Source organism: Neolamprologus multifasciatus, chromosome 19 (genome assembly GCF_963576455.1).
Source record: "Neolamprologus multifasciatus chromosome 19, fNeoMul1.2, whole genome shotgun sequence".
NCBI classification, from domain to species: domain Eukaryota; kingdom Metazoa; phylum Chordata; class Actinopteri; order Cichliformes; family Cichlidae; genus Neolamprologus; species Neolamprologus multifasciatus.
In genome coordinates, this window is record NC_140457.1 from 22,087,860 (window position 1) to 22,108,975 (window position 21,116).

General features: G+C 39.1%; 2 protein-coding genes across 8 annotated transcripts in view; one reads left to right on the top strand and one right to left on the bottom strand.

The window, feature by feature from the left end:
- rab3gap2 (RAB3 GTPase activating protein subunit 2 (non-catalytic)) overlaps positions 1-8,978 on the bottom strand; it is a 22,073-nt gene extending 13,095 nt beyond the window's left edge. For 2 of the 7 annotated variants that reach the window (XM_085143004.1, XM_085143002.1), the window contains exons 1-12: positions 8,601-8,978; positions 6,382-6,473; positions 5,565-5,682; positions 4,165-4,246; positions 3,654-3,701; positions 3,496-3,571; positions 3,092-3,193; positions 2,818-2,917; positions 2,036-2,056; positions 1,423-1,521; positions 960-1,108; positions 778-857 (exon numbers count right to left, since the gene is read on the bottom strand). In XM_085143004.1, coding sequence (XP_084999130.1) covers positions 778-857; positions 960-1,108; positions 1,423-1,521; positions 2,036-2,056; positions 2,818-2,917; positions 3,092-3,193; positions 3,496-3,571; positions 3,654-3,701; positions 4,165-4,246; positions 5,565-5,682; positions 6,382-6,473; positions 8,601-8,709 — 1,076 coding nt within the window. In that variant the 5' untranslated portion in view covers positions 8,710-8,978. The remainder of the gene's footprint in view (positions 1-777; positions 858-959; positions 1,109-1,422; positions 1,522-2,035; positions 2,057-2,817; positions 2,918-3,091; positions 3,194-3,495; positions 3,572-3,653; positions 3,702-4,164; positions 4,247-5,564; positions 5,683-6,381; positions 6,474-8,600) is intronic. The other 5 variants (XM_085143008.1, XM_085143006.1, XM_085143007.1 and 2 more) reach the window with 3 other exon arrangements.
- A 1,577-nt stretch (positions 8,979-10,555) lies between these two features.
- Positions 10,556-20,417, top strand: LOC146496620 (uncharacterized). The gene is made up of 18 exons (XM_085143012.1): positions 10,556-10,711; positions 10,972-11,024; positions 12,222-12,297; positions 13,830-13,963; positions 14,241-14,324; positions 14,424-14,480; positions 14,598-14,798; positions 15,018-15,212; positions 16,261-16,315; positions 16,413-16,503; positions 16,586-16,727; positions 17,146-17,250; positions 17,430-17,538; positions 17,769-18,000; positions 18,358-18,432; positions 18,609-18,711; positions 19,296-19,402; positions 19,681-20,417. The coding sequence occupies exons 1-18, from the start codon at positions 10,690-10,692 to the stop codon at positions 19,823-19,825; spliced, it is 1,986 nt and encodes a 661-aa protein (XP_084999138.1). The 5' UTR covers positions 10,556-10,689; the 3' UTR covers positions 19,826-20,417.
- The last annotated feature ends 699 nt before the right edge of the window (positions 20,418-21,116 follow it).

Genomic DNA, 21,116 nt, shown 5'->3' on the forward strand with positions numbered 1-21,116 from the left:
GAACTTGGATTTAAAGTTAATGAGCACAATGAAGAGTTTAAATGATATGCGCTCAGCCGAACGCATCATTCAATCAGAGCTCCCTGACCTGCTGTCCATCTACACCAAGCGGTGCAAGTCCAAAGGTAGGAAGATTATGATGGACCTCTCCCATCCCAACAATGGACTCTTCCCACTGTTGAGGTCTGGGAAGCGCTTCCACTCCCTTAAGGCCAAAACAGAGAGAATGAGGAGGAGCTTCTTCCCCCAGGCTATTCGGGCCCTGAACCAGGTGTAGGACTGGACTCTCCCACACATCACATCACCACACGCACCACCACACATTTCCTATCATTCCTATAATTTATAATCTTGATAATCTCTTTCTGCTATTTGCACATTTTCTTTACTGTAAATTTCTAAGTTATTTTGTAAATTTTGTAGTAACCTGTAAATTGTAAATACTGTAAAACTTTTTTCTGTCATTTAATGGTCGGGCATTGTACAGCTACAAGCATTTCACCCCCATGTCATACTGTGTATGGTTGTGTGTGTGTGACAAATAAAATTTGAATTTGAATATATTCATGTCACAACTTAAACGTATAGCTGCATAGCAAATGTATAACAGTGGAAATCATCACTGTATGATCCAGGAAAATAAAAATGTAAAAAAACACACACACACACACACACACACACACACACACACACACACACACACACACACACACACACACACACACACACACACACACACACACACACACACACACACACACACACACACACACCTACCTGGCAGCACTGAAGAGGGCTGAGGTGAGTTTACTGGCCACTGCCATAGCCACGTGGGACAGCAGAGGCTGAGAACTCCCCTATAAACAGTTAGGGACACAAGAAAAAGGCGATTTTTTGTTAATTTTTTAACTGCAGGCCATTATAGTCATGATACATACCCATTTTGAAAATATAATTACCTCTATAGCATAGTAAAAGCCCGTGTATGGCCCAGATCCTACAGTGACATACTGGCTCATGGCGGGGGGGCTGCCTTTGACTGAGGCGTTGAATCCCCCCAGGATAGATGCGTTCTTCATTTGGTCAAAGACACACAGTGTCATGATGCCTAAAAGCAGAAGAGTTACTTACTGTCATCTGGATCAATCATAAAGATAAATCTGTAGACTCTCCATCTGAATTCATCACTTTAAGAGTAAATATCACAGTTGAAATATGTAAAGGTGAATAACATATCCGTCAGATGGAGTCTTTTTTGACTAACACTGGTTAGTGTTATCTCTCCAGTTCTATTTGCTCTATTAAAATGCATGAAGGGCTAATCCAAAACATTATGTTGTTTAATATCATAAGTCAATCCATTATGCAGCAGCCAACCACCAGCATGAATTATCAGTGGAAAGCTCTCAAACAGACTCTTACCCACGCTGCTGTGGTCCACAATGGTGTCCATTTCCTGCAGACCCCACTTCTTATAGGCCAGAGGAGGAGGCTGGATCACATCATTACCTGCTGCTGCAGCTGATCAAAAGGAGGTTAAGTTAGTAAGAAGCACCAACTTTAATAAAACAGTCTTTTTTTAATTATCTATTAGTCAACTTTAACTCTACTAAGGTCTAAACAGGGTTTGTCTTGGGTCACACAGAGTATTCAGGGTTATTATAGGAGCAGACAACAAACACACAGAGCACTAGATCAAATGCTGCTGAAGCTTGGCTCCCCAGATAGCAAACACATCTGGATCTGACCTGGGGCCACTTTTGGTTCTAGCAAATGTAGGCCCAGGCTTCACTGAAATGTCACCTGATGTTTGGCCCATGACAGGCAGACCTGTGGGTGTGTTTAAGCAGCCAAACAGACACTAAATCAAGGCCAAATACGGCCCAAAGAAAACTGCAGATGTGGGCCACGTTTGGGCCAAACACTCATTGTTATCTGGGTACTACGCTCCAAACTGTTTATAGTTCAGGTGATTGTGTTTGTGGGGTTTGTGGGGTTGGGGTTCTGTATAAGTAGGTTGGTTTCACCTTAGTACCTGAATGCTTTGTGGCAAACACTTTCCAGCCAGCAAGCAAGTGAAAAACATCTTCTGTTAACACACTGCAAACAGTACTGAGAGATTATGCATGTTTTGTTTTTTTCAGCTCAGTTTTGGCTTTTGAGAGGTTAACTACAATTGTAAGCACGCTAATCCACATACAGTCAGGCTGACAAGTCTGTTACCTCCCTGTTCAGGAAGGGAGAGAGTTTTCCTCATATGTGTTGCAACTTCTCATCAAAGTGTCTGACTTACTTAGGAGAGCCACTTTATATATTATATATTTGATACTGACTATATTAACAGTGGCCATATACATTTGGGGACTCACTGTGGCATGTAATTTATTTATTTTTAAATCTATTTGCAAGTACATTCAGTTTACTTGCTGAGCAATTTTGAAAGTTCAGGCACTGCTAACCAGCTAGCTCTGGTCCATCCTTTGATATCATTTTGTGGATCCCTCAACCTGTGATTGGCCATCTTTCTTCATCTCTGGTGGATCACTAACCAGAACCTGGAGAACCACCTTGTAGAAAGTGCAGAGCAGAAAAAGGACTACCAGCTGCAGTCCAAGATGATAAAGTTGGAAGATATCTGACTTTAGATGAGAGTATCTCCAAAGGGGCAGCTGAATATAATGTTTAAGGGAGCATGCTATATACCCTATTATAAATGCAAATAGATGTGGCCACTTTTTTGTGCACACACACTGCTGCCACAAACAGAAACTAAATGGCTGACTGTCTTCCTACAAAGACATAGAGAAGCAGCCGTACCTCTTGCCGCCTGATTCCTGCAGGCCCGCAGAGACTGAAAGAGGCTGAATCCATCTATGGTGACCATTGCAGCAGAGTAGAGGATGCTCAGCTCCTCGTGCTGCAGACGAAAAAAAAAAATCAACAATCAACATTAGCTCACAGATCAGGATTACAATCTTCATGCTCAATGATAATCACACAATTGAAACAGACTGTCACTTTGACTTTGAATATGAATATAATCCTCACACACACCTCTCTGAATTTGAAGAGTGCTTCAGGTGTGTGTTACCTGCTCAGTTACTCCAGGATGGCGAGGGATCTCGTAAGTGCGACACTTGAGCCTCAGTACCGGGTCCTCGTGTAGCAGCTGGGCAAGGAGCAGAACGCCGCTCTGACGGGACACAATTGATAGTCAGGGCTGGGTGAAAACACATCAACATTTAAAAAATATATCAATGTCATTCTAGCAAAAAATGAAACCATGCATGATTTTTTAAATCAATACAGATTGATTCTGCTTTACCTAAAAAGTTTTAGTAAAGTGCCAATGTTTGCAACTTTGCACTCTGATTTGAGCAAAACTGCTCTGCATGAAGGGAGAGACAGTCACATCACACTTTCTTGTCTATAATTCAAAGAATTATTCAATTCTTTCAGATTTAGAACTGAAGACGTTATAGATTAAAAAGGTACCTCAGTGTAGAAACGGACATAACCGGATGTAAAACCCACGACTACACATGTCCAGTCAGGCCGCCCAGTGGAGCTCCTGAAAAATGTATTGAGACATGAAGTGAAGATACACACACAAGCACTTCCCCTCATTTAGTTCACAGATAAATAAATCTCACCTCTTCTGACTTGCCAATGGAATACAAATGGTGCTGCTCACACACTCTCTATGAGGAAACAGAAATCAGACTTAGAGTCATATTTTGTCACATATATTTGATGTATTTACATTCTAGCTAAGGTTTTTAATTATCATCATTTTTAATGTATTAATTGTGTTTTGCCTTCTGATAAACTGTCAACTTTTTATTTAATTTCTTCTTGTAAAACAGCAGCGTAGCCGGTCTGAAAAATTAGGTCAAAAACTGCAGTTCCTCTAACGGCCACTTGAGACTTTCATGTTTAAACCCAGCAGAAAAAACTGTTTTGGTTTCTATAGCTGAATTTCTACATTCATCAAAACTGTAGGGGTGTTATTTTAGTAAAGGTCCACTTTTTAAACTGAACTAAGGATAACTGATCTGTCTCACTTCCATCCTCCAATTCAATCACCTGGATAATTCGTCAACAGGAGCCATTATCAACCTTTTCCACAATGACTGTGTGTAAGCTAACATATTGTTTTCTCACCCTTCCTCAGTGCTAAGAGTTCCAGTCCAAGATACTCCCAGAGTCATCTCTTCTCTGCCGCTGTCATCTGTGCGCCATTTAGCTGTAAGAATAAAGAAAGATGAGGCATACTTTATTTACTCAAAAGTTGGGAAGCTCCTTAATTTCACTGACAAGCAAGAAGAAAGGTACATAAAGCAATCAGAACCACAAACAAAACAACTGGTTACTAAATCTAAAACCCTTAGTTCTGTCCAGGTAAATCTGGATTTGCATAAACTGGACACAAAGTAAGCAGCTACTGCTGTTGCTCAGAGGTGAAAGGTGGCACATAGCCTTTGTGACAAAGTTTGAGTTAAGCCATATATTGACCTTTATATTATTACATTGCATTCATATTATTATTATTATTATAATATTCCAGATCAACTACATGCTTAGCCCTATTGTTGGGTTGGTAAAAGCAAACAATAGGGGTGTCTTCAAGGACAACCTTAGACTAACTCAACCTATTCTAGCGGTTCAAAGAGGGAACAGGTAAAGCCAGTCAATACTGTGGAAAGATCCCACAATGGAGTGGCCTAGACGTGGGTAATTATACTGCACACCCTTCGTGAAGCAGCATACCAGGGAATGCGGGCCTTAAACCAAAAAACCCCAAAAAAAAAAACAAACGGCAGGCTGAAATGCCAAATACAACTTCCCCTTTTCAATCAGGGCCAGAGGAAATCAAAGTCAGTGTTGCAAATCACTAAAGTATGATGGCACCTGTTTTCAAACAAATGCCACTTGAGCTGATATAGCATGCTGGTAGAGGATGCTCGAGCACACTGGACAGTGTCAATAACACTAAGAGGGAGTTCAGCTGTGCTCAGGTTAAACCACTCAGGGGCTAAGCACACAGAGATAGCCTTTCTTGGTGAGGGGTGCAATAGCTCCCCCTGTGCCTGAGATAGAAGGTCTCTGTGTAATGGAAGAGTCTCTGCATGGTGACAGAGACCTGATGAGAAACTAACAAGCATATCAGTGGTAATGGGTAGCGCATCCTGATAGTTGTTCTACCGACACCTCATTAGCAATTTGTTTCTACTTTGCTTTGGGAAACACTTCTACTTCCAAGGGTAAAAGTATTACTACACCACACCACGACTAGCTAGAGGAAATTATTGGTGCCGCTCATGAGCTGCTCCTGCTTGAATTTGTGGACACTTTAGTGCCCAATAGTCTATTTGTCAACAGGCTTCTGTGAAAAAGGTATTAAATAGAAGGGTCCTAGGCCCTCCTGACATGAGGGTTAGTGCTGTCGTATGAGAGCTTCTGATGAGGACACGGGATGCATTTCCATAGTGAGACACAAAACGAACAGTATGAAAGAAAACTCCAGAGTCACATATCAGGGTGTGCGTGTCTGAGAATCTGACCTGAGAGAAAGGCCGCCTTCTGTTCACGGGCCACCACCAGCAGGTCAGCGCAGGGCGACAGGGACACGACACAGTCCTGCAGCCACGGTTCACCCTGCCCACCAGCATCATCTGCGACCTGCAGAGTAAAGGAGATTTTCAGACCTATGCGACCAATATAAGCTTTAGAACGCTTATATTCTAATATTATATGACATTATAACAATAAAATGAGTGTTTGTCCTATGTCACAGCCAATGACAATATTAACAGTAGTTGATTCAAATGTAAACTAGGTCATATTTTTGAATTGCTAAAGGCTTTTTTTAACGGACAATGTGTGACCACACCAACCCAAACACAGAAGTCCAACACAAACTCCACACATGGACTAAAAGAAAACTAACGCTGATGTGGCTTCAGACAGGGTTTTTTTCAGCATCCATGCAGCATAGATGCATTACAGGTAGCAGGCTGACTGCATCTTGCTTGCTAACATTACTGCTAGCAAAATCACATCTGAGTGAAAATGCTTATTAGCTTCGCTGTCAAAGACTACTAATTTTAGCCATCAGTAAAATGTGCAATGGCACAAAACATTAATGTCTGTAATAGCAAAAGTGGTGGTGGTTATCCAGCTAGCTGTAACTTCATTAACTATATTATTATATGTCATTATACGACATGCATGACACACAGCGCAGGACACTCTGCGCAGGTCTCATCACTGCACACAGACAACTTTAAGAAAAATGACAGAATGACACATTCTTTCCCTGTAAATAAATAGACATCAACTTAAAACACCAATAATGTCACATTCCACAATGAGACAAACCTTTTTATCAGAGGTGGATTCCTCCTCTTTATTATCACCACCTTCCCATGCCGACTCCCAGTCAGAGGTGTCCCAAGACAGCTCATTATCTTCTGAGTAAGAGGCAGGAAACAAATAAATAAATATATAAAATAAATTTTAAAAATGGGTCAAGTTTGTGATGCTTGTACGGTGGCTAAAACAGAGTGTAGAGAAGAGATGAATGCAGTGACTAAGATAAACTCAAAAGACTCGAAATGTGTGTTGGTTTTTTGAAGCCACATGATGGAACTCCAAGTTATCAGCTAGCTTAGCTAGCAAGCTGCATTCATAGGTACCAGCTATTTAATAGCAAGTGCCAAACAAAGTATTCGAGTATGAGCTGGAGCACAGATTTTTTTGACAGTCTGTTTGCACAATTAACTGCACAGCAAGCAAAATAATTTCTCAGGTAATTGGGCACCAAAAGGACAAACATACAAAAGAGGTCCAGTCTAGGGAGTCCAATTAGCTGAGGTGAACCCTGGCAGACAGTTAGTAGCTACAACCGCCTGAGTTAGCATCCACATGTTAAAAAAAGCAAACTTTAAGCATTAATCAGAATCAGAATACTTTAATAATCCCTAAGGAAAATTTTAACAAAATTTAAACATGTGAGTTATATAAATATTCATCCTTTGTATCAATGTTATGAAGGAGAAAATTAGCTATAAAAAAATCAAACCTGTTATATGCAGCAGGATGTTAACATGTTAAGTTCTGCTATACAGTTGAAAGAACTGTAAAGAAGGGGTGCGGAAGTCATATAACTACATAACTGTGGCAGCTAAAGTTGAGCAGTCAGAAGCTCTGTGCCAAAGGGAAATGAACTAATAATATAGCAACAGCGTAAAGCTCAGAAATCAGGAGGAAATCCTGCTGCTTTACGCCTTGGCGCTTCAGTGTCCCCATGACGACAGTGTGTGTGTCTGCAGGCATCAGTATGAAATGACGCATGAATGCAACACATCCAAGCACCCTTTCTATCTGTCCTTTCTGCTGAGCATCCTGCAGTGAGGGACCTCATGTGCAATGACTCACACTTAAAAAGACCTGCAGATTTCTCCTCCTCCGACTGATGGATGCAAACAACAACCTAATACCAGCAATATTTGGTGGATTAGTGAACTTGGGCTAATTGACATATAACTGTTTGCTACCTGGCGTCTAGCTACAGATTTATTGTTTGGCCAATATAAACACATTATCACACCGAAGATTTAGAATGATGTGATCGGCCAAAAGAACATCTCAGATGAGGCCATCGGTGCTATGAGGCAGTCTTGATACTGAGCTTAATGATCATGCTGTAATCGGCCCATGGTTCTTTTCTCAAACGCTGAAATATTCTGTGTCAAAGTTATGTGTCTTGCAAATTGGTGCACAACATTTCAAATTCACTTAAACTTCACATGGTTGATAAAACACCTCCCCCAAAGTCATAATAGGAAACGAGATGTTCTATATTGTGACATACTCCTAACACTTTCACCACATCCATCTTCACTATGGTCAGAAAGTCCTTCAGTTAAGGGACCCTCACACTTGACAATCGTAAGGTAGGCCCACCCCAAATCATATCCTGTTTTTCTTCTAGGAGTACTAAAATGTACTAACCAGACATAAAACTAACGACTGAGCCTATAAACATATCGGTAAAGTGCTTACTGAGGTCACAGATCAAATGAGCAATAGGCTCATTTTCTCATGGACATCTATACAATCAGACTTCTTTTAAAATAGAGGAGTCGCCCCCTGCTGACCATGTGGAAATAATGCAGGTTTAAGACGTTTCCTTTTCAAATTTGGAAGCTACATTCATCTTTCATATACACCCCATATGTTTGACATCAACAGGTTGTAATATAGTAGCATTTCTGTATTGACTTTCTGTATTGACTGTATTGACGTGCAAAACGAGTCCAGGCCTGAATACAACCATACAAGGATTCACCTGCAAACAGCTGCAAGCTGCTTTTGATTCTGGACTCACAAAAGGCACATTAAGGCGGTGAACATTTCATTTATTCAGTTGTAACATGATAAAACAAATCAACTAACCAAAACTAGTTATGCACACTTTATCCGAATTTTCAAACCACTTTACAGCACCGAGGTCACTTTTCTAATGCTGTGAGCTGCTATCTGAGCTACTGTCACTTCAGTTTGAAGCTGGAGAAGACCCCCATCCTCCTCGTTACCTGTTTGATTCTTCTCTTCGACTGGCTCGCTTTTCTCGTTCCGAAACAAGAAGTGCCGGACCGTTTTGAACTCTTGAAGCCGACAGAACTCAAATAAGCTGCAGGACATTCCTCTTCCGTCCCGTCCGGACCCAAGAAGACGAGAAACAGCCTGTTAGCTTTGCTGCTAACAGTCCAGTTGTGGAAGAAATGCGCTTAGTATATCACTCCTGCTATCGCGACAACTTTATGACAGCGCTGTCACAAATAAAGGATTTTCTAAATGTCCTATACTACCCCTAGACAAGTACAAACCACTGCCCGCCGCTCTTATTTTTCCCTAAACTTCCCACCCTCGGTCCTGATGACACATCATTAGCATAATAACACTCCACCGCTTCCGGGTTAAAGTTCCGTCACCGATTTCAGAATAAAAACAAAATAACAAAAGCTCATTTAACAAATGAGAACTCAAATATCATCACTAAAAACTCTATAATCATTAAAAGCACAAAATATTACCACAAAAATACAAAAATATCATTTTAAAAAAATTGTCTAGAAAATTCAGATTTTCAACAATGTACAATTATCTAAGTTTTCTCTTGTCAATTACTTTTTGCTTTTTATCCTCTACAATTTGTGAGTTTCTTCTAAGGAATTATGTGTTTTCCCGTCAGTATGTGATTCTCTTCTTTTTAATTGTTTGTGAACATGTGAATCTTATTGTGCATTTATTTTAATTTTTAAAACAAAATTGTGATTTGTTTTTGTAGATTTAGTTTTTACTTAACTTAAGCTTCTTTGAAAACTGAGCAGTTGAACTCATAACCTGATTTTATATAGACCCATACTGACATGGCCACTGCTCTGAATGCATCTAAAAACAAAAATACAAACTGAATTATTTACAGTACTGCACAAAAGTCTTGAACCCCCATTTATTTACATTTTGTTTCAGAATAGCACGTTATTATTATACTTGACCATTTTCTGAGAAAAAGTTTGTTGTTGATTTCATTTATTAAGGGAAATAAATATTTGAAACCAGTGCGAAAAAGTCATTTAAAAACTGACTGTACCATAAAGAACTTTGCCACCAGTGGCAATGAATCTCTCACATGACTGTGGAGGAATTTTGGCTCACTCTTCTTTGCAAAAATATTTTTGATTCAACTTTGAACGGTCTGTTTAAGGTCACGCCAAAGCATTTCAATTGCATTTGAGTCCTAAATGTGATTAGGCACTCAAAGCCTTTATTCTGTTTTTATTTTGCTCTAGTTTGAGTTCATCAGAGGTGGAATTGTCCTGCTGCATAACACATGTGTTCTTGGAGTTCAGGACATGAAGTGATGGCCAGACATTCTTCCTCAGGATTTTCTGGTAGAGAGCAGACTTCATGGTTTCATCAATTATAGCAAGTAACCTTAAAGCAGCAAATCAGCTCCAAGATCATTACACTATCATTACCAAGTTTGGTAGGTAGGTTTTGATAATGTTTTGTTTTTTCACTGAATAAATGATATCCACATTTACAAATTACCTTTTGTGTTTATTCAGGTAATCTATACCCTGAAGCTGGTTATACAGCAAGACAATGATCCAAAAACACACCAGCAACTCCACATCATAGAAATTAATAGATAAATAATACATGGAAAAGAAAAGCATGTTTCCCATGGAGACAACAAAGAACAACAATAAACATTGCAAGTGATGTATTTTTCTTACAAATCCTTATAAAGGTTGAACTTTAAATGAACACACATCTCACCTGGAGAAGAATATCCTGAATCATGAGTTTGTGTTTGCGTCTTTCGAGGCTTGTGACGTCGTGAGCTCTCTAATATTATTTAGTGTCACAGTTAAACAGCACACACACACGCACACAAATCCACTACCACAAGATGGCAGTAATACAACATTAATGATTAAAGCTTTCCGCAAAACGTCAAAGAAGAAGCGCAGGTGGCTAAATGAGCAGCAGAAGAAGAAATCCGACGCCACAAGCAGAAAGCAGGAAGCAGGGATCACTGTACTGTAGAATTTGCTTATACAACGACATATATATAAACACAGCTTCTGGACGACACTTCACAGAAATAATAACATGCCTAGAAAGATTGTGAAAGGTAAGAATAAAGCAGTGATAGTTATTTCTTAGTATGGAGGCCTGACCATCAGTTTCATTTACCAAGAAATTGACTTGTTTGAGCATATGTCGCTGTTTAGCTTACCAGCTAACGACGTATTATTGTGGCTTTCAGAGAGCGCGAAGGTGACGCTGCTGTGTTTTTACCACCTTTAATGTTAACTCTCCAACGTCACATGCTAGTCCTTGAGTATTTAAATATATGTTTGAAGTTTATTTTTCCATTTCTCTGCCTGCCAGGTGGGACAGGCATGCCCAGAATTCGAGAAAACTCGAGACTAATGCACACACACGTGAGTATGACTAAAGCCATAAAACTGCTGTGTTGTTATTACAGTGTTATCACAGATGTAGAAAAGTAGGTTATTATGATGTTAGGTGTGGTCATGGTGGCTCGTCATCGTGTAATAAAGCAGACGCCTTGCTGTTTATTCGGAGTTACTTTATTTCTTTAACAAGCTGCTTTTGTTCCATTCTTTGTCACAATGATCCCACACTGCTCCATAAATGTTGAGGTCCAGACTGTGGACTGGTAGTGTTTGTTTGAAACACACTGACAATGTCATCCTTAAGACGTTGCTAGTGAGACTCTTTCCAGATGGTATTTCCATGGTAGAGCAAAACGTGAGGGTAGTTTTCTGTCTTCATAATTCCATCAATTTTGACAAAATCCCAGCGCCGTTCTCTGAAATTTAGCCCCAAAACAAATAGAGGCACTGCTGAAGAAACTCCTGTTATACTTTTTATGATTTTTTTTGTCCCGTTTCATGTAATTTGGTATACTTCAGCCACAGCTCGTTTCTGGTCTCTTGAGTTAGGTGTCTCTTTTTTATATTTTTATGTAAACAAACAAAAATATTGGTACAAGAGGGGAAAAGAGTGGTAAATAAGCCAATGTTTTTTAAAAAAAGACCCTTCAGAAAGCCCGAAGAACTAATATAAAGAAAGGAAGGGTGGCTTAAGACTTTTGTATTGTGCTTTGTGTCCCAGGCTGGTGAAGATAAGATGTACTAATGAAAAAGAAGCTGGGGTAGTAAACTCATAATGACATAAAACGAAGGAACGCTGCAAGTCATCATATTTGAGACATGACTTGTTTAATCATTATCAATTAGTCAATCAACAGGAGAATAAATATCCTAATCCTAGAGACAAATTAGTATCAAATGAAATTATTCATATAATGTCACAGAAATTTAATAACTCTCTACTCACAATTCCACCTGTTAGCATTTTCTGAACTTCTGACCCCCTTCATGTATAAAAGGATGAAAGATATTCATGTGATAACAACAGAGGAATCCAACCCGCAAACATTTGATTGCAAGAAGCAAGAACCTGTGAAATGCAGGCTGCAGTTCTGCTGAATACTGAAACTATTAATTACAAATCAAACCAGTTGTAGTTTATTTTACAGCAGATTCATTTTTTAAACATGTAAATATGTTGGATGCTAACTATTTGTTTGTTTCTTTTTTCTTTCTTTATAGGAATCAATGGTAGATTACCTGAGTGGACGAGATCCTTCTGCCAATTTCCTGAATGCTATCCGGCCTGGCTTATTTGGTAAGGCATTCTCTGAAACTGCTGTTACAAGTTATGTTAAAGAGGATTCAGAATACATTGAAATCGAGCTTTACAATGGGCTTACAGTTTTAAGCATTGCTGCTCAGGTGTTGTTTTTTTTCCTTTTTATATAAACTGAGATTGGTCTGCTTTGATGCAAGTGCAGTGTTGAATAATCTAAGGTTAAATAGAGGAGGGAGGAAACACTGAGCATACATTTGGAAGAGTAAGGAAACAGAAGGAATGGGAATGGATATCAGACATACATCTTCTTGAGCCATTTGCAGCAAATCCATAACTACAGACTAGCACTGTGCCTATTATATTGCCTACCATAATACCAGTATAAAATTTTACATGATATAAAATTGTCATATCACAAATTTGTTGATATAGCAACGCCATCTGTTTAGTGGACAACAATGAGACGAGCACGGTTATGCCTGAGAGGCAGAGCCGTGGATCAGCGTCCTACGAGTATTTAGCACCTTAAAATGGAGCTACTTCAGTGCGCTCCATTAAAGCACAAGACTTTTAAAAAATATACAGAAAAAATGCTCCTGCTAAAGGTGGAAACAACAAACTTCTTTCACCACTTCAGGCAAACTCCCAACATTGATAACCAGGTTATGAAGGAGGAGGTGCTGGCAGTGATGTGTGGCCCAAATGTAAGCAAATGAGCCCACCAAGCTTGGTTGGAGCAATTGCTAGTTGTGCTCCATGTGACAGGCAGAGCAATTGTTGGATGGAAATTGCTGACATGGCTACATGGTGGTAAAGCAGGGTTTTAAGCAGCTGTTTACATCCTAGGTAGGAATTGTTTTTGAGTTTGTTTTTTTTTTTAACTTGTATTCTGTGCAATTGTGCAGGCTGCTCAAGAGCTGAAAGTGTTGAGCAGGTATTTTATACTTAATTTGTAGGGAAATGAAGTATAAGGCTACATTTGCACTTGCATCAGACTTATGCTGTGTCACTGTTATTGCATCATAATGCTGCTGGCACCCGTGGGACCTTGTTTCAGTAGATTCAGTTCAAATTAGGATGCATGTCATCAGTGACAGTTGCTCATTAGAAAAGACCGATGGAAATTTACGTCCAAGCTGCAAGCATCAGCAAAACGGTGTTAACAGATAACAGATATTTCCCACAACAACCAAAATCTAATTATTGCAAATGTTCTTGAAATGTTGTTATTTAATTCTAAAGCTGCTGTATATCTCCCACCTCTATTATAGCCACAAGAAATCCAACTAAACTGATAACACTTATTTCATGTATGTATAACAAGTAGATGCTTATGACACTTTTGTAACAGTGAGGAGGAACTTTCTTAAAAAAGCTGTAGTAGTTGATTTGATTTAGTTCATTTACTTAAAAATGTTGTTATTTTGTTTCCAGGTGTTGTGTTTTTTTTTCTTGTGGTTCTTTTCACCACTTTCGTGATTAAACAGCAGGGAATGTGGTGTGATCTTTGCATTGTGTTATCGGGGAGTGACGATCACATTTTTGTATTTGTCTTTTATAACTTGCAGGTTTAAATTTTTTAAATCCTTTGGAGGAAGATATTGTTTATTCAGATGATGACGATGGCGATGGTTATTATCAATGCAAGGCCACTAACAGGACTTTAGAACCACATCCGCAAATAAAACAGCTCACTGATGAGGTATTGCCCTTTTATTGCACTTGTTGGGAAATGAAACAAGGAACGATCTCTTTAATATTTGTGTCTGATTTGTAATAGGACATATCTTTCTCTCTGACTCACGTACTCTGTGGGGAATAAACCAAAGCATTGCAAAAACTTTAAGCAGTATTATATTTATCTTTTAAAATGGTAATTTTATCCAAAGCAATTTATCTTGTGTGCACTCTGTCAGATTTTAATCTTTTTTGGGAATTTATTGGAACGTTAGTTGACACTGCCTTTTTTTTTTCACCAGGAGGCTGATAGAATTGCAAAGGAGTTAATAGAAGAAGAGGAAAGGCGTAAGGAGAAAACTAAGAAGAACAAGCGTAAAAAAATGGTCTGCATATGCATACTTATTAGGATTTAACGTTCTAGCAATGTTGGCGTTTTGCTTTTTTTTTTTTTTTTGACCAGAATTTTCTGTCTTTTGTTGCAGCGTAAAAAAGAAAAGAAGCGTCTAGAAAAGGAGAGTGCAGTTAAAGACGGTTCACCTGTGAGTCTATTTTTATTCTTGTTGTGTGTACATGCAAGTGTCAGAGTGGAAAATCCACACAGAAAGGTATTTTTAAAGCTGCTCTGATTGTTTGTAATGCTGTTTATGTTATTTCAGGAGGAAGAACAAGGCAAGTCAGATTCCTCTGAAAAAGAAGATGATGAGACTATAATTGAAAGTAATGCAGAAACAACTGGATCTTCACGAAGCGATAAAACTCAAAAGCCAACTGAGGCAGCCAGATGTGATAAGACTGATGCTGATACTGCAGAAAAAAATCTTGTGAAGATGAATGAGAACAAGGAAGAGGAGCAAAAGGTCTGTCAGAGTTGTAAATCTCAGTTTTTTGGAACAGAAAGGCAACCTTTTCTTTTCTTTTAATGCATTGGGGAACTAAGTGGTAGAGCTTTAACAGTATCAGATTATATGCAAATCTGTAACACTATTTTTCATGCGTATTTTAAATGACAGTCTTTTCACAAGAGCACCTTGCGGATGATTATCCCCAAAACAACCACCTTGTTTTATCCTCCGTAGGATTTGGATTTAAATAATTCATATGCTGCTTCTGCTGAATCGGCGCCTGAGGAGACGTGGATTCAGAAGCAGAAAAAAGGAGGAAAAAAGGCGGAAAGTAAATTATCTGCAGTTCAACAGCCTGAAGTGGAAAATCCAAATATCACTGAGGAACCTGAAGTTAGAAAGAAAGAGAAAGCTGAAACCAGTAATGAGGTGGGAATCTTGAAAACATATTCTTATAGGTCAAGACTAAAGTCTGTTGCTCCCAATTTGCTGAATGTTTTGACACCTAACCTGGAGACTGGTTGGCGCCCCCTGGCAACATAAATGTATATTCCCCAACTGGTTGACAAATGTTTGCTTGTATGCAGACAAGTTAGCATCTTCCATGCAAATGTGAGGTTATTAATGTCATAACCTCTGTTCTCCGATAACTCAGGTATGTCACTATGGGTAACATTTCCTCCGTGTTGTCCTCAGAAGCTTCTGTTGTTACTCTGTTGTTAGCCAGTATTGGCTGGCAGTTGTAATGCTTGTGTCAAACAGTGGCCGTCCTCTTCCCTATGAAAGGGGTTGACATAGTTCCAAGCTCATGTGGAAAAACTGTCTCAGTTCCCGTATATTTTATGTACAGGGGAGGAGAAAGTTGGGGGAGTGGAAAGAGAGCATTGGAAAGTTTGTTTGCTTCATTGGCTTGCCTGTGCACACGGTTGCACTTCTCCATAACTACTTGACAGTCACCAAGGGGTCACTGACCAGTCTCTAGGCCTGCTTGAGTGGGACTTTAGCAGTCAATCTTAGGACTGCCAGTAGTGTTGTGTTCAAAGTTTTTCTAGAAGGAAGTACAGGAGAAATATCTGTCGTTTTAAAAGATTTAATTTGCTTTGGCAGTTTGAAATCGACCTCCTATCTGCTCCTTTTTCCTGGAATCACAAAAACAGACACAAAAACACCCCCTGCCTAGCCTTGATCATTTTAATATTACTGATTGTAGTTTGGGACATTCTGTTCGGACTCCCTTTGACACAGAGAATATCCCTCGAACCATTATCTAATGTGATGTGTAAGCATGCTGCAAAACCCTCTGCGCTCCTACCTCAACCCTCAGTATTTCAGCTCAGTCATACTGCTGGATGAAGCTTTTGTTAGCTTTTACTAGCAACCACAACGCAAATGTGTTTGTTTTAGTTTTTCAATTCAAAGTACGACTTTGAAAATATTATTCATCAACCAGACTTTTTTGGGGGGGTTTTCTATACAGAAATCAATGGATCCCATATTAGAGGAGTATGCAAAGAAAAGCATTGAGTTTGCCAGTAAGTGACATTTTCCATCCATCATCATTGAGAGCCTTATGTTAAAAACAAAGTCAAAATACAAACAGGACACAACAGTACTTTTTCTCTTTTCCAGACATGGGGAATCGTTTGGCTGCCTCTGGGCAGTACGAGAAGGCAGTAAAATGTTTCACTGAGGCTATTAAATTCAACCCAAAGGAATTTAAGTAAGAACATTGACTTAAATTGACTTCATTAGAACTACCAGGAGCTGTTAATGGCCATAAATGTTTGTTCGCTGTGTTTCAGGTTATTTGGAAATCGGTCCCTCTGTTTTGAAAGACTACAGCAGTATGAAAGTGCTCTCACGGATGCTGACGTTGCACTCTCCATGGAACCAAACTGGATAAAAGGTTTATTTAGGAAAGGGAAAGCTCTCTGTGGTCTTAAGGTAAGTTATCCAGTTAACACAGCTTATATTTTGCTGGGTTTTTTTGTTGTTGTTGTAGCTGTAAATATGATTTAGATGGGCATTTTGACACTGAGATCTCTGGGGATTAACATACTTCTGTGGAACAATAGAGGAACTGCAGATACTTGCTTGTGCTGCATTGCATCATACTCGGGTGTTTTATGTTATTTAGCATTCCCTCATTACCAGCATAACAGAGTCCCTGTGTGAAGAGCCCGGTGCTATTAAACAGTAACAGACTGCATCCTCCAAAATGCCGTGTGGCTGAATCAGAACCTCTTTAAGCATGCTCGTTTAAAAACTGAAGACTTGGTGGTTTTGTTTGTGTGATAACGCAATCCTACAACTTGTTGTAAATTCCCCAACTAATTTCAAATCCTAACATTGATTCTCCCAGAGATACTACGAAGCCTCACTGATTTACAAAGAGGTCCTGAGGCTGGAAAGTACAAGTGCTGAAGCCGCACAGGAGCTGAAACGAGCACAGACGCTGCACCTCATGGTAGGAGACGCTTTGCAAAAATGGAAATGAGACAAAACAAAAGTCTGATTCATTGGTTTCCCTCCTACAGATTCATATGAAAAGCTCTTTTTGGGATACACCAGTATCGTGTGTGTGTGTGTTGGGCTAATAAAGTAGTCATTTGTGGCTTTAATGTTTGTATGTTTGTATGATTTCAGGAAATGGGCTTCAGCTGGGCACTGAGCTCTGAAGCCCTGAAAACTCACGGTACACTAGAGGAAGCTGTGGAAGCTCTGTTTGCCAGTGAGAGTAACACAGGTCCTGGAGGTAAATAAAATGTTTTCAAAGTTGTAACAACAACAGCGTCCTGGTATATAAAGAGTGCACATGATTGAGTAGGGTTAGTCAATTTGTGAAAATTGCTTTTGAAAAAAAAAAAAGAGCAAATCTACACCTCGTCTGAAAGAACAGTGTTGTCACCACTCGTGATTTTGTGTTAAATCACAAAAATATATAAATTCCAGTCTAGTGTGAACATGACTGTACTGTTTGTTCAGTCTGCACAGTTCCTGCCACCAGCAAAGAGACAGCAGACCCACCAGCAGGGCTGAAAGATTATGACAGTGATGATGACGAGGATGATGATGATAACGATGACGATGTGGGAGAGTGGACTGTCCTACAACCAAGCCGCCCACGAATGCAGCAGATGAGAGAGTCTGACGCGTTTGGCCTAAACAGATCAAAGTCTCAGTCGCCGACCCCTCGCTCCAGGAATGGTCCAAAACCGTAAGTCCTCATTAATATGTACGTGAAAATTTAAACAAAAGGGTGTTTATGAAATTATAGTTTTCTTTTTGCAATATTTTAAGGGCTTTTTTGGGGGGGGGTGATAATCACTCTGCAGGTCTACGACTGATTTGTCTCACCTTGGATGTGCTATGTATAAGTTTGTGTATGTAGTCGGAGTAAGGATCTACTAAAAAGTGTATAATGCTGGAAGACTTGATTTTAATGTGACTGTAAGTTTGATATTGAGAGGAAGTGGGCTCAGATTTCCTTTCAAGCTTTTAACGTTATTTGCTTAATCATAGAGCATATCAATTTAAAACTGAATGTTTTTATTCTTGCCGTTTTGTTTTAAAGAGAACTTTTCCCTGTTTGGACTGGATTATTGGCGCCTACTGTCACCTATGTAAAACTCCACGAGCTCTTTAGCAGGTGAGCTACGGCAATGCTATTGTTGTGTGAGGATCTTCCTCAGTACTCTCATGTTGTAGGGTTGAAATTAGAAAGAAAAACCAAAATATGATTTGAGCAGTTGCTGGGTCTGTTTTTTGTCAGTTAAGTAGTGAGTTCATCGATCATTTCAACACTCGCTCCTTTCTCCCTCTCAGAGCTGGGGCCATCTACAGCATCAAGATGCTCCTGGAGCAACAGTGTGCCTTTGTGAATTACACCAGAAAGGAAGATTGTGATAAAGCCATCCAGTGTATTAATGTATGTATCCATTTGCCATTTGCAGTGAGTTATATCTAGTTACATTCAGGGACAAAACTCGTGTGTCAAACGTAGCCATGGGTGCAGCACATGTGTAATGTAGAGCAGCATGAGTCACAGGCAAGAGAAGACTTAGCACTGTGATATGAAACCTAAGGTTTGTATAGTATGAGTAAAGTCTGACTGTAAGTCCAGTGTTGTAGGTTTTTGAGTCTGTGGGTTTCCAAGAGTCTGCTTATGCTCTTTGTTACACTGCAGTGCAGCTGGCCAATAAATGCAGAGGCAGCAGACATCTCTAGTAAACTGGTATTTAATGGAAGACAAATATAAGCACATAAAGTAATAAGACTAACCTGTTCTGTCTCCACGGCAGCTACCTACCTTATGCACACTGCACTCACGCCTGTTGGTGTAGTCTTCTTTATTTACTGTTACAGTAGTGGCCCCACTAACGGTGATCATAGGTCACGTAAACTCTTAGTGCATCTGTGTTGCACCAACCCGAATGATAAATCATTGATAAATTACTCAAGAAAACCACGGTCACAGTAATTGATGATTAACAAGGTCTGTTCACTCTCCAGGGAATGATTTTTGAGGGGGCTCCGCTGACGGTGCGATACCCCTACAAAGTCCACCCTGAACTCGGTGGGTCCAAATTAGTTGCTACCGACCGCTGCCCTCGCCCAAGGTAAGGGCATTCTTCCTTTTATTGAGAAAAAGCACTGATTCACTTTGTCACAAGATTAGATTTTATTCACCTTTGATGAACTGAGACAAGTAAGAACTGATTACTTTATATTGTATTACATCAGGGCCTGTAGTTCCAGATTTGTGATGAGATTATTTCTGTGATTTTTGGCCTTTTTTAAAGAACAATGAATGTATTTTCTTTTTAACTTAAATTTTATCATTCATCACCAGAACTGAATTTTTTAAATGATTTATCACTTGTTTTTCATATTGTAGCACATACAAGAAGGAGTGCTTTTTCTGGAGGACGACAGGATGCACAAGGGACGACTGCACCTTCAGACACGTCCCGGAGCACAAGAACATCGATAGGGAAAAATTCACCAGCAGGCTGGGATTGCATGCAGCAATTCAAAAATGATCACGCCAATGAGAAGACATGAGAAACATGTGGCGTTTCCTTTGAGTTGACGCCGTGATCATGGCACCCTGTTTTTTTTTGTCATTGTTCTGGTTCACAACACAAACAGTTTGCTTTGAATTGTTTATTATTAGATTTTGGTAAATCTGTGCATCACCATCACTGTATGTGTCCAAAGGAGACCTGGATCGACATAGTACTACATTAATATTATAATTATTCATGTGCCTTCTTAGAGTGGCATGTATATGCTGTAAGCGCTAAGCAATCTTTGGCAATGGTTTGCTTTCAGGAATTCCTGATTCCATTTTGTTATAGATTAGATTTTAGTTTTATTATTTAAACTAGATTTAACAGATTTTTTTCTGTTGATTTGAACACTAGGTGGTAGCATTATATCTAGCCTTATACTTCAGAGCTGCAAAGTCTTTGTTTTAAAGGCTGTGGTTCCTGTTTGGGTATTTTATTTGCACATTTATTGTGCAGCGTTTCATTTAGTGTCATCTTAATGCTGGGCAGCGGTTTGTTAATGTGTGAAAAGCTCAACGGTTGGCTTCTGTTGGTATGAACATTAAAGGTTTCTAATGCCCCATCTGTTGTCTGTGTGTTTCAGTGTGGTTATGTTTGTATAGAAGCTTTTTGCAAAAACTGAACATAAAAATAATATATACAAAAAGATAAAGAACTATGCAAAAAGAAAACTTTACAAAACTATACAAAAAGATAAAGGAGAAAAATGATAAAGGAGTACATTGAATAGAAACAAAAACGCTTTTATAAGATTTGGCTTATTTTAGCTTAGAGTTCCAGTTTTGTCACCAAATGAAACAACAAAAACAATGATGATCATTCCTCAGTTTGGGGTGTGTTTACTAACTTATTTCTGATTATTGATTGGGTTTTATTCTCTTTTTGAACTTTCCTTGAACAAATTATACAGCCTCATTACTATTCCACAAGTCTTCCCCTTTTCCAGATTTTTTTGGCCCTGACTCTTATTTCCTCTGAGTTCATTTTATAACTGAAAATTCAAACAACCATTTAATTTGTTTTGAAAGTAGAACATATTTACATTTTTATACATTATCAGTGTAATGTATGGCTTATAATAAATGATACATTAATAGTGCTTCTGCAGCGTTTAAACTTGTGGGTTGTTTTTTTGTGTATACACACATATGTATGTATGTATGTATATATATACCTACCATACCAAACTTGAATAAACTTGGTGAAGTTGAGCATGGGTAAAGGAAGAACTTGTTACATTTTGGTCCAGATTACTTTTTTT

What these genes read in the sequence shown, in the direction of transcription:
- LOC146496620 (XM_085143012.1), top strand. Translation starts at nt 10,690, where the DNA reads ATGCCTAGAAAGATTGTGAAAG. An exon ending in CAGTTAAAGACGGTTCACCT is followed by an intron (nt 14,481 to 14,597) that starts GTGAGTCTATTT and finishes ATGTTATTTCAG; the next exon opens with GAGGAAGAACAAGGCAAGTC. An exon ending in AAGCCATCCAGTGTATTAAT is followed by an intron (nt 18,712 to 19,295) that starts GTATGTATCCAT and finishes TTCACTCTCCAG; the next exon opens with GGAATGATTTTTGAGGGGGC.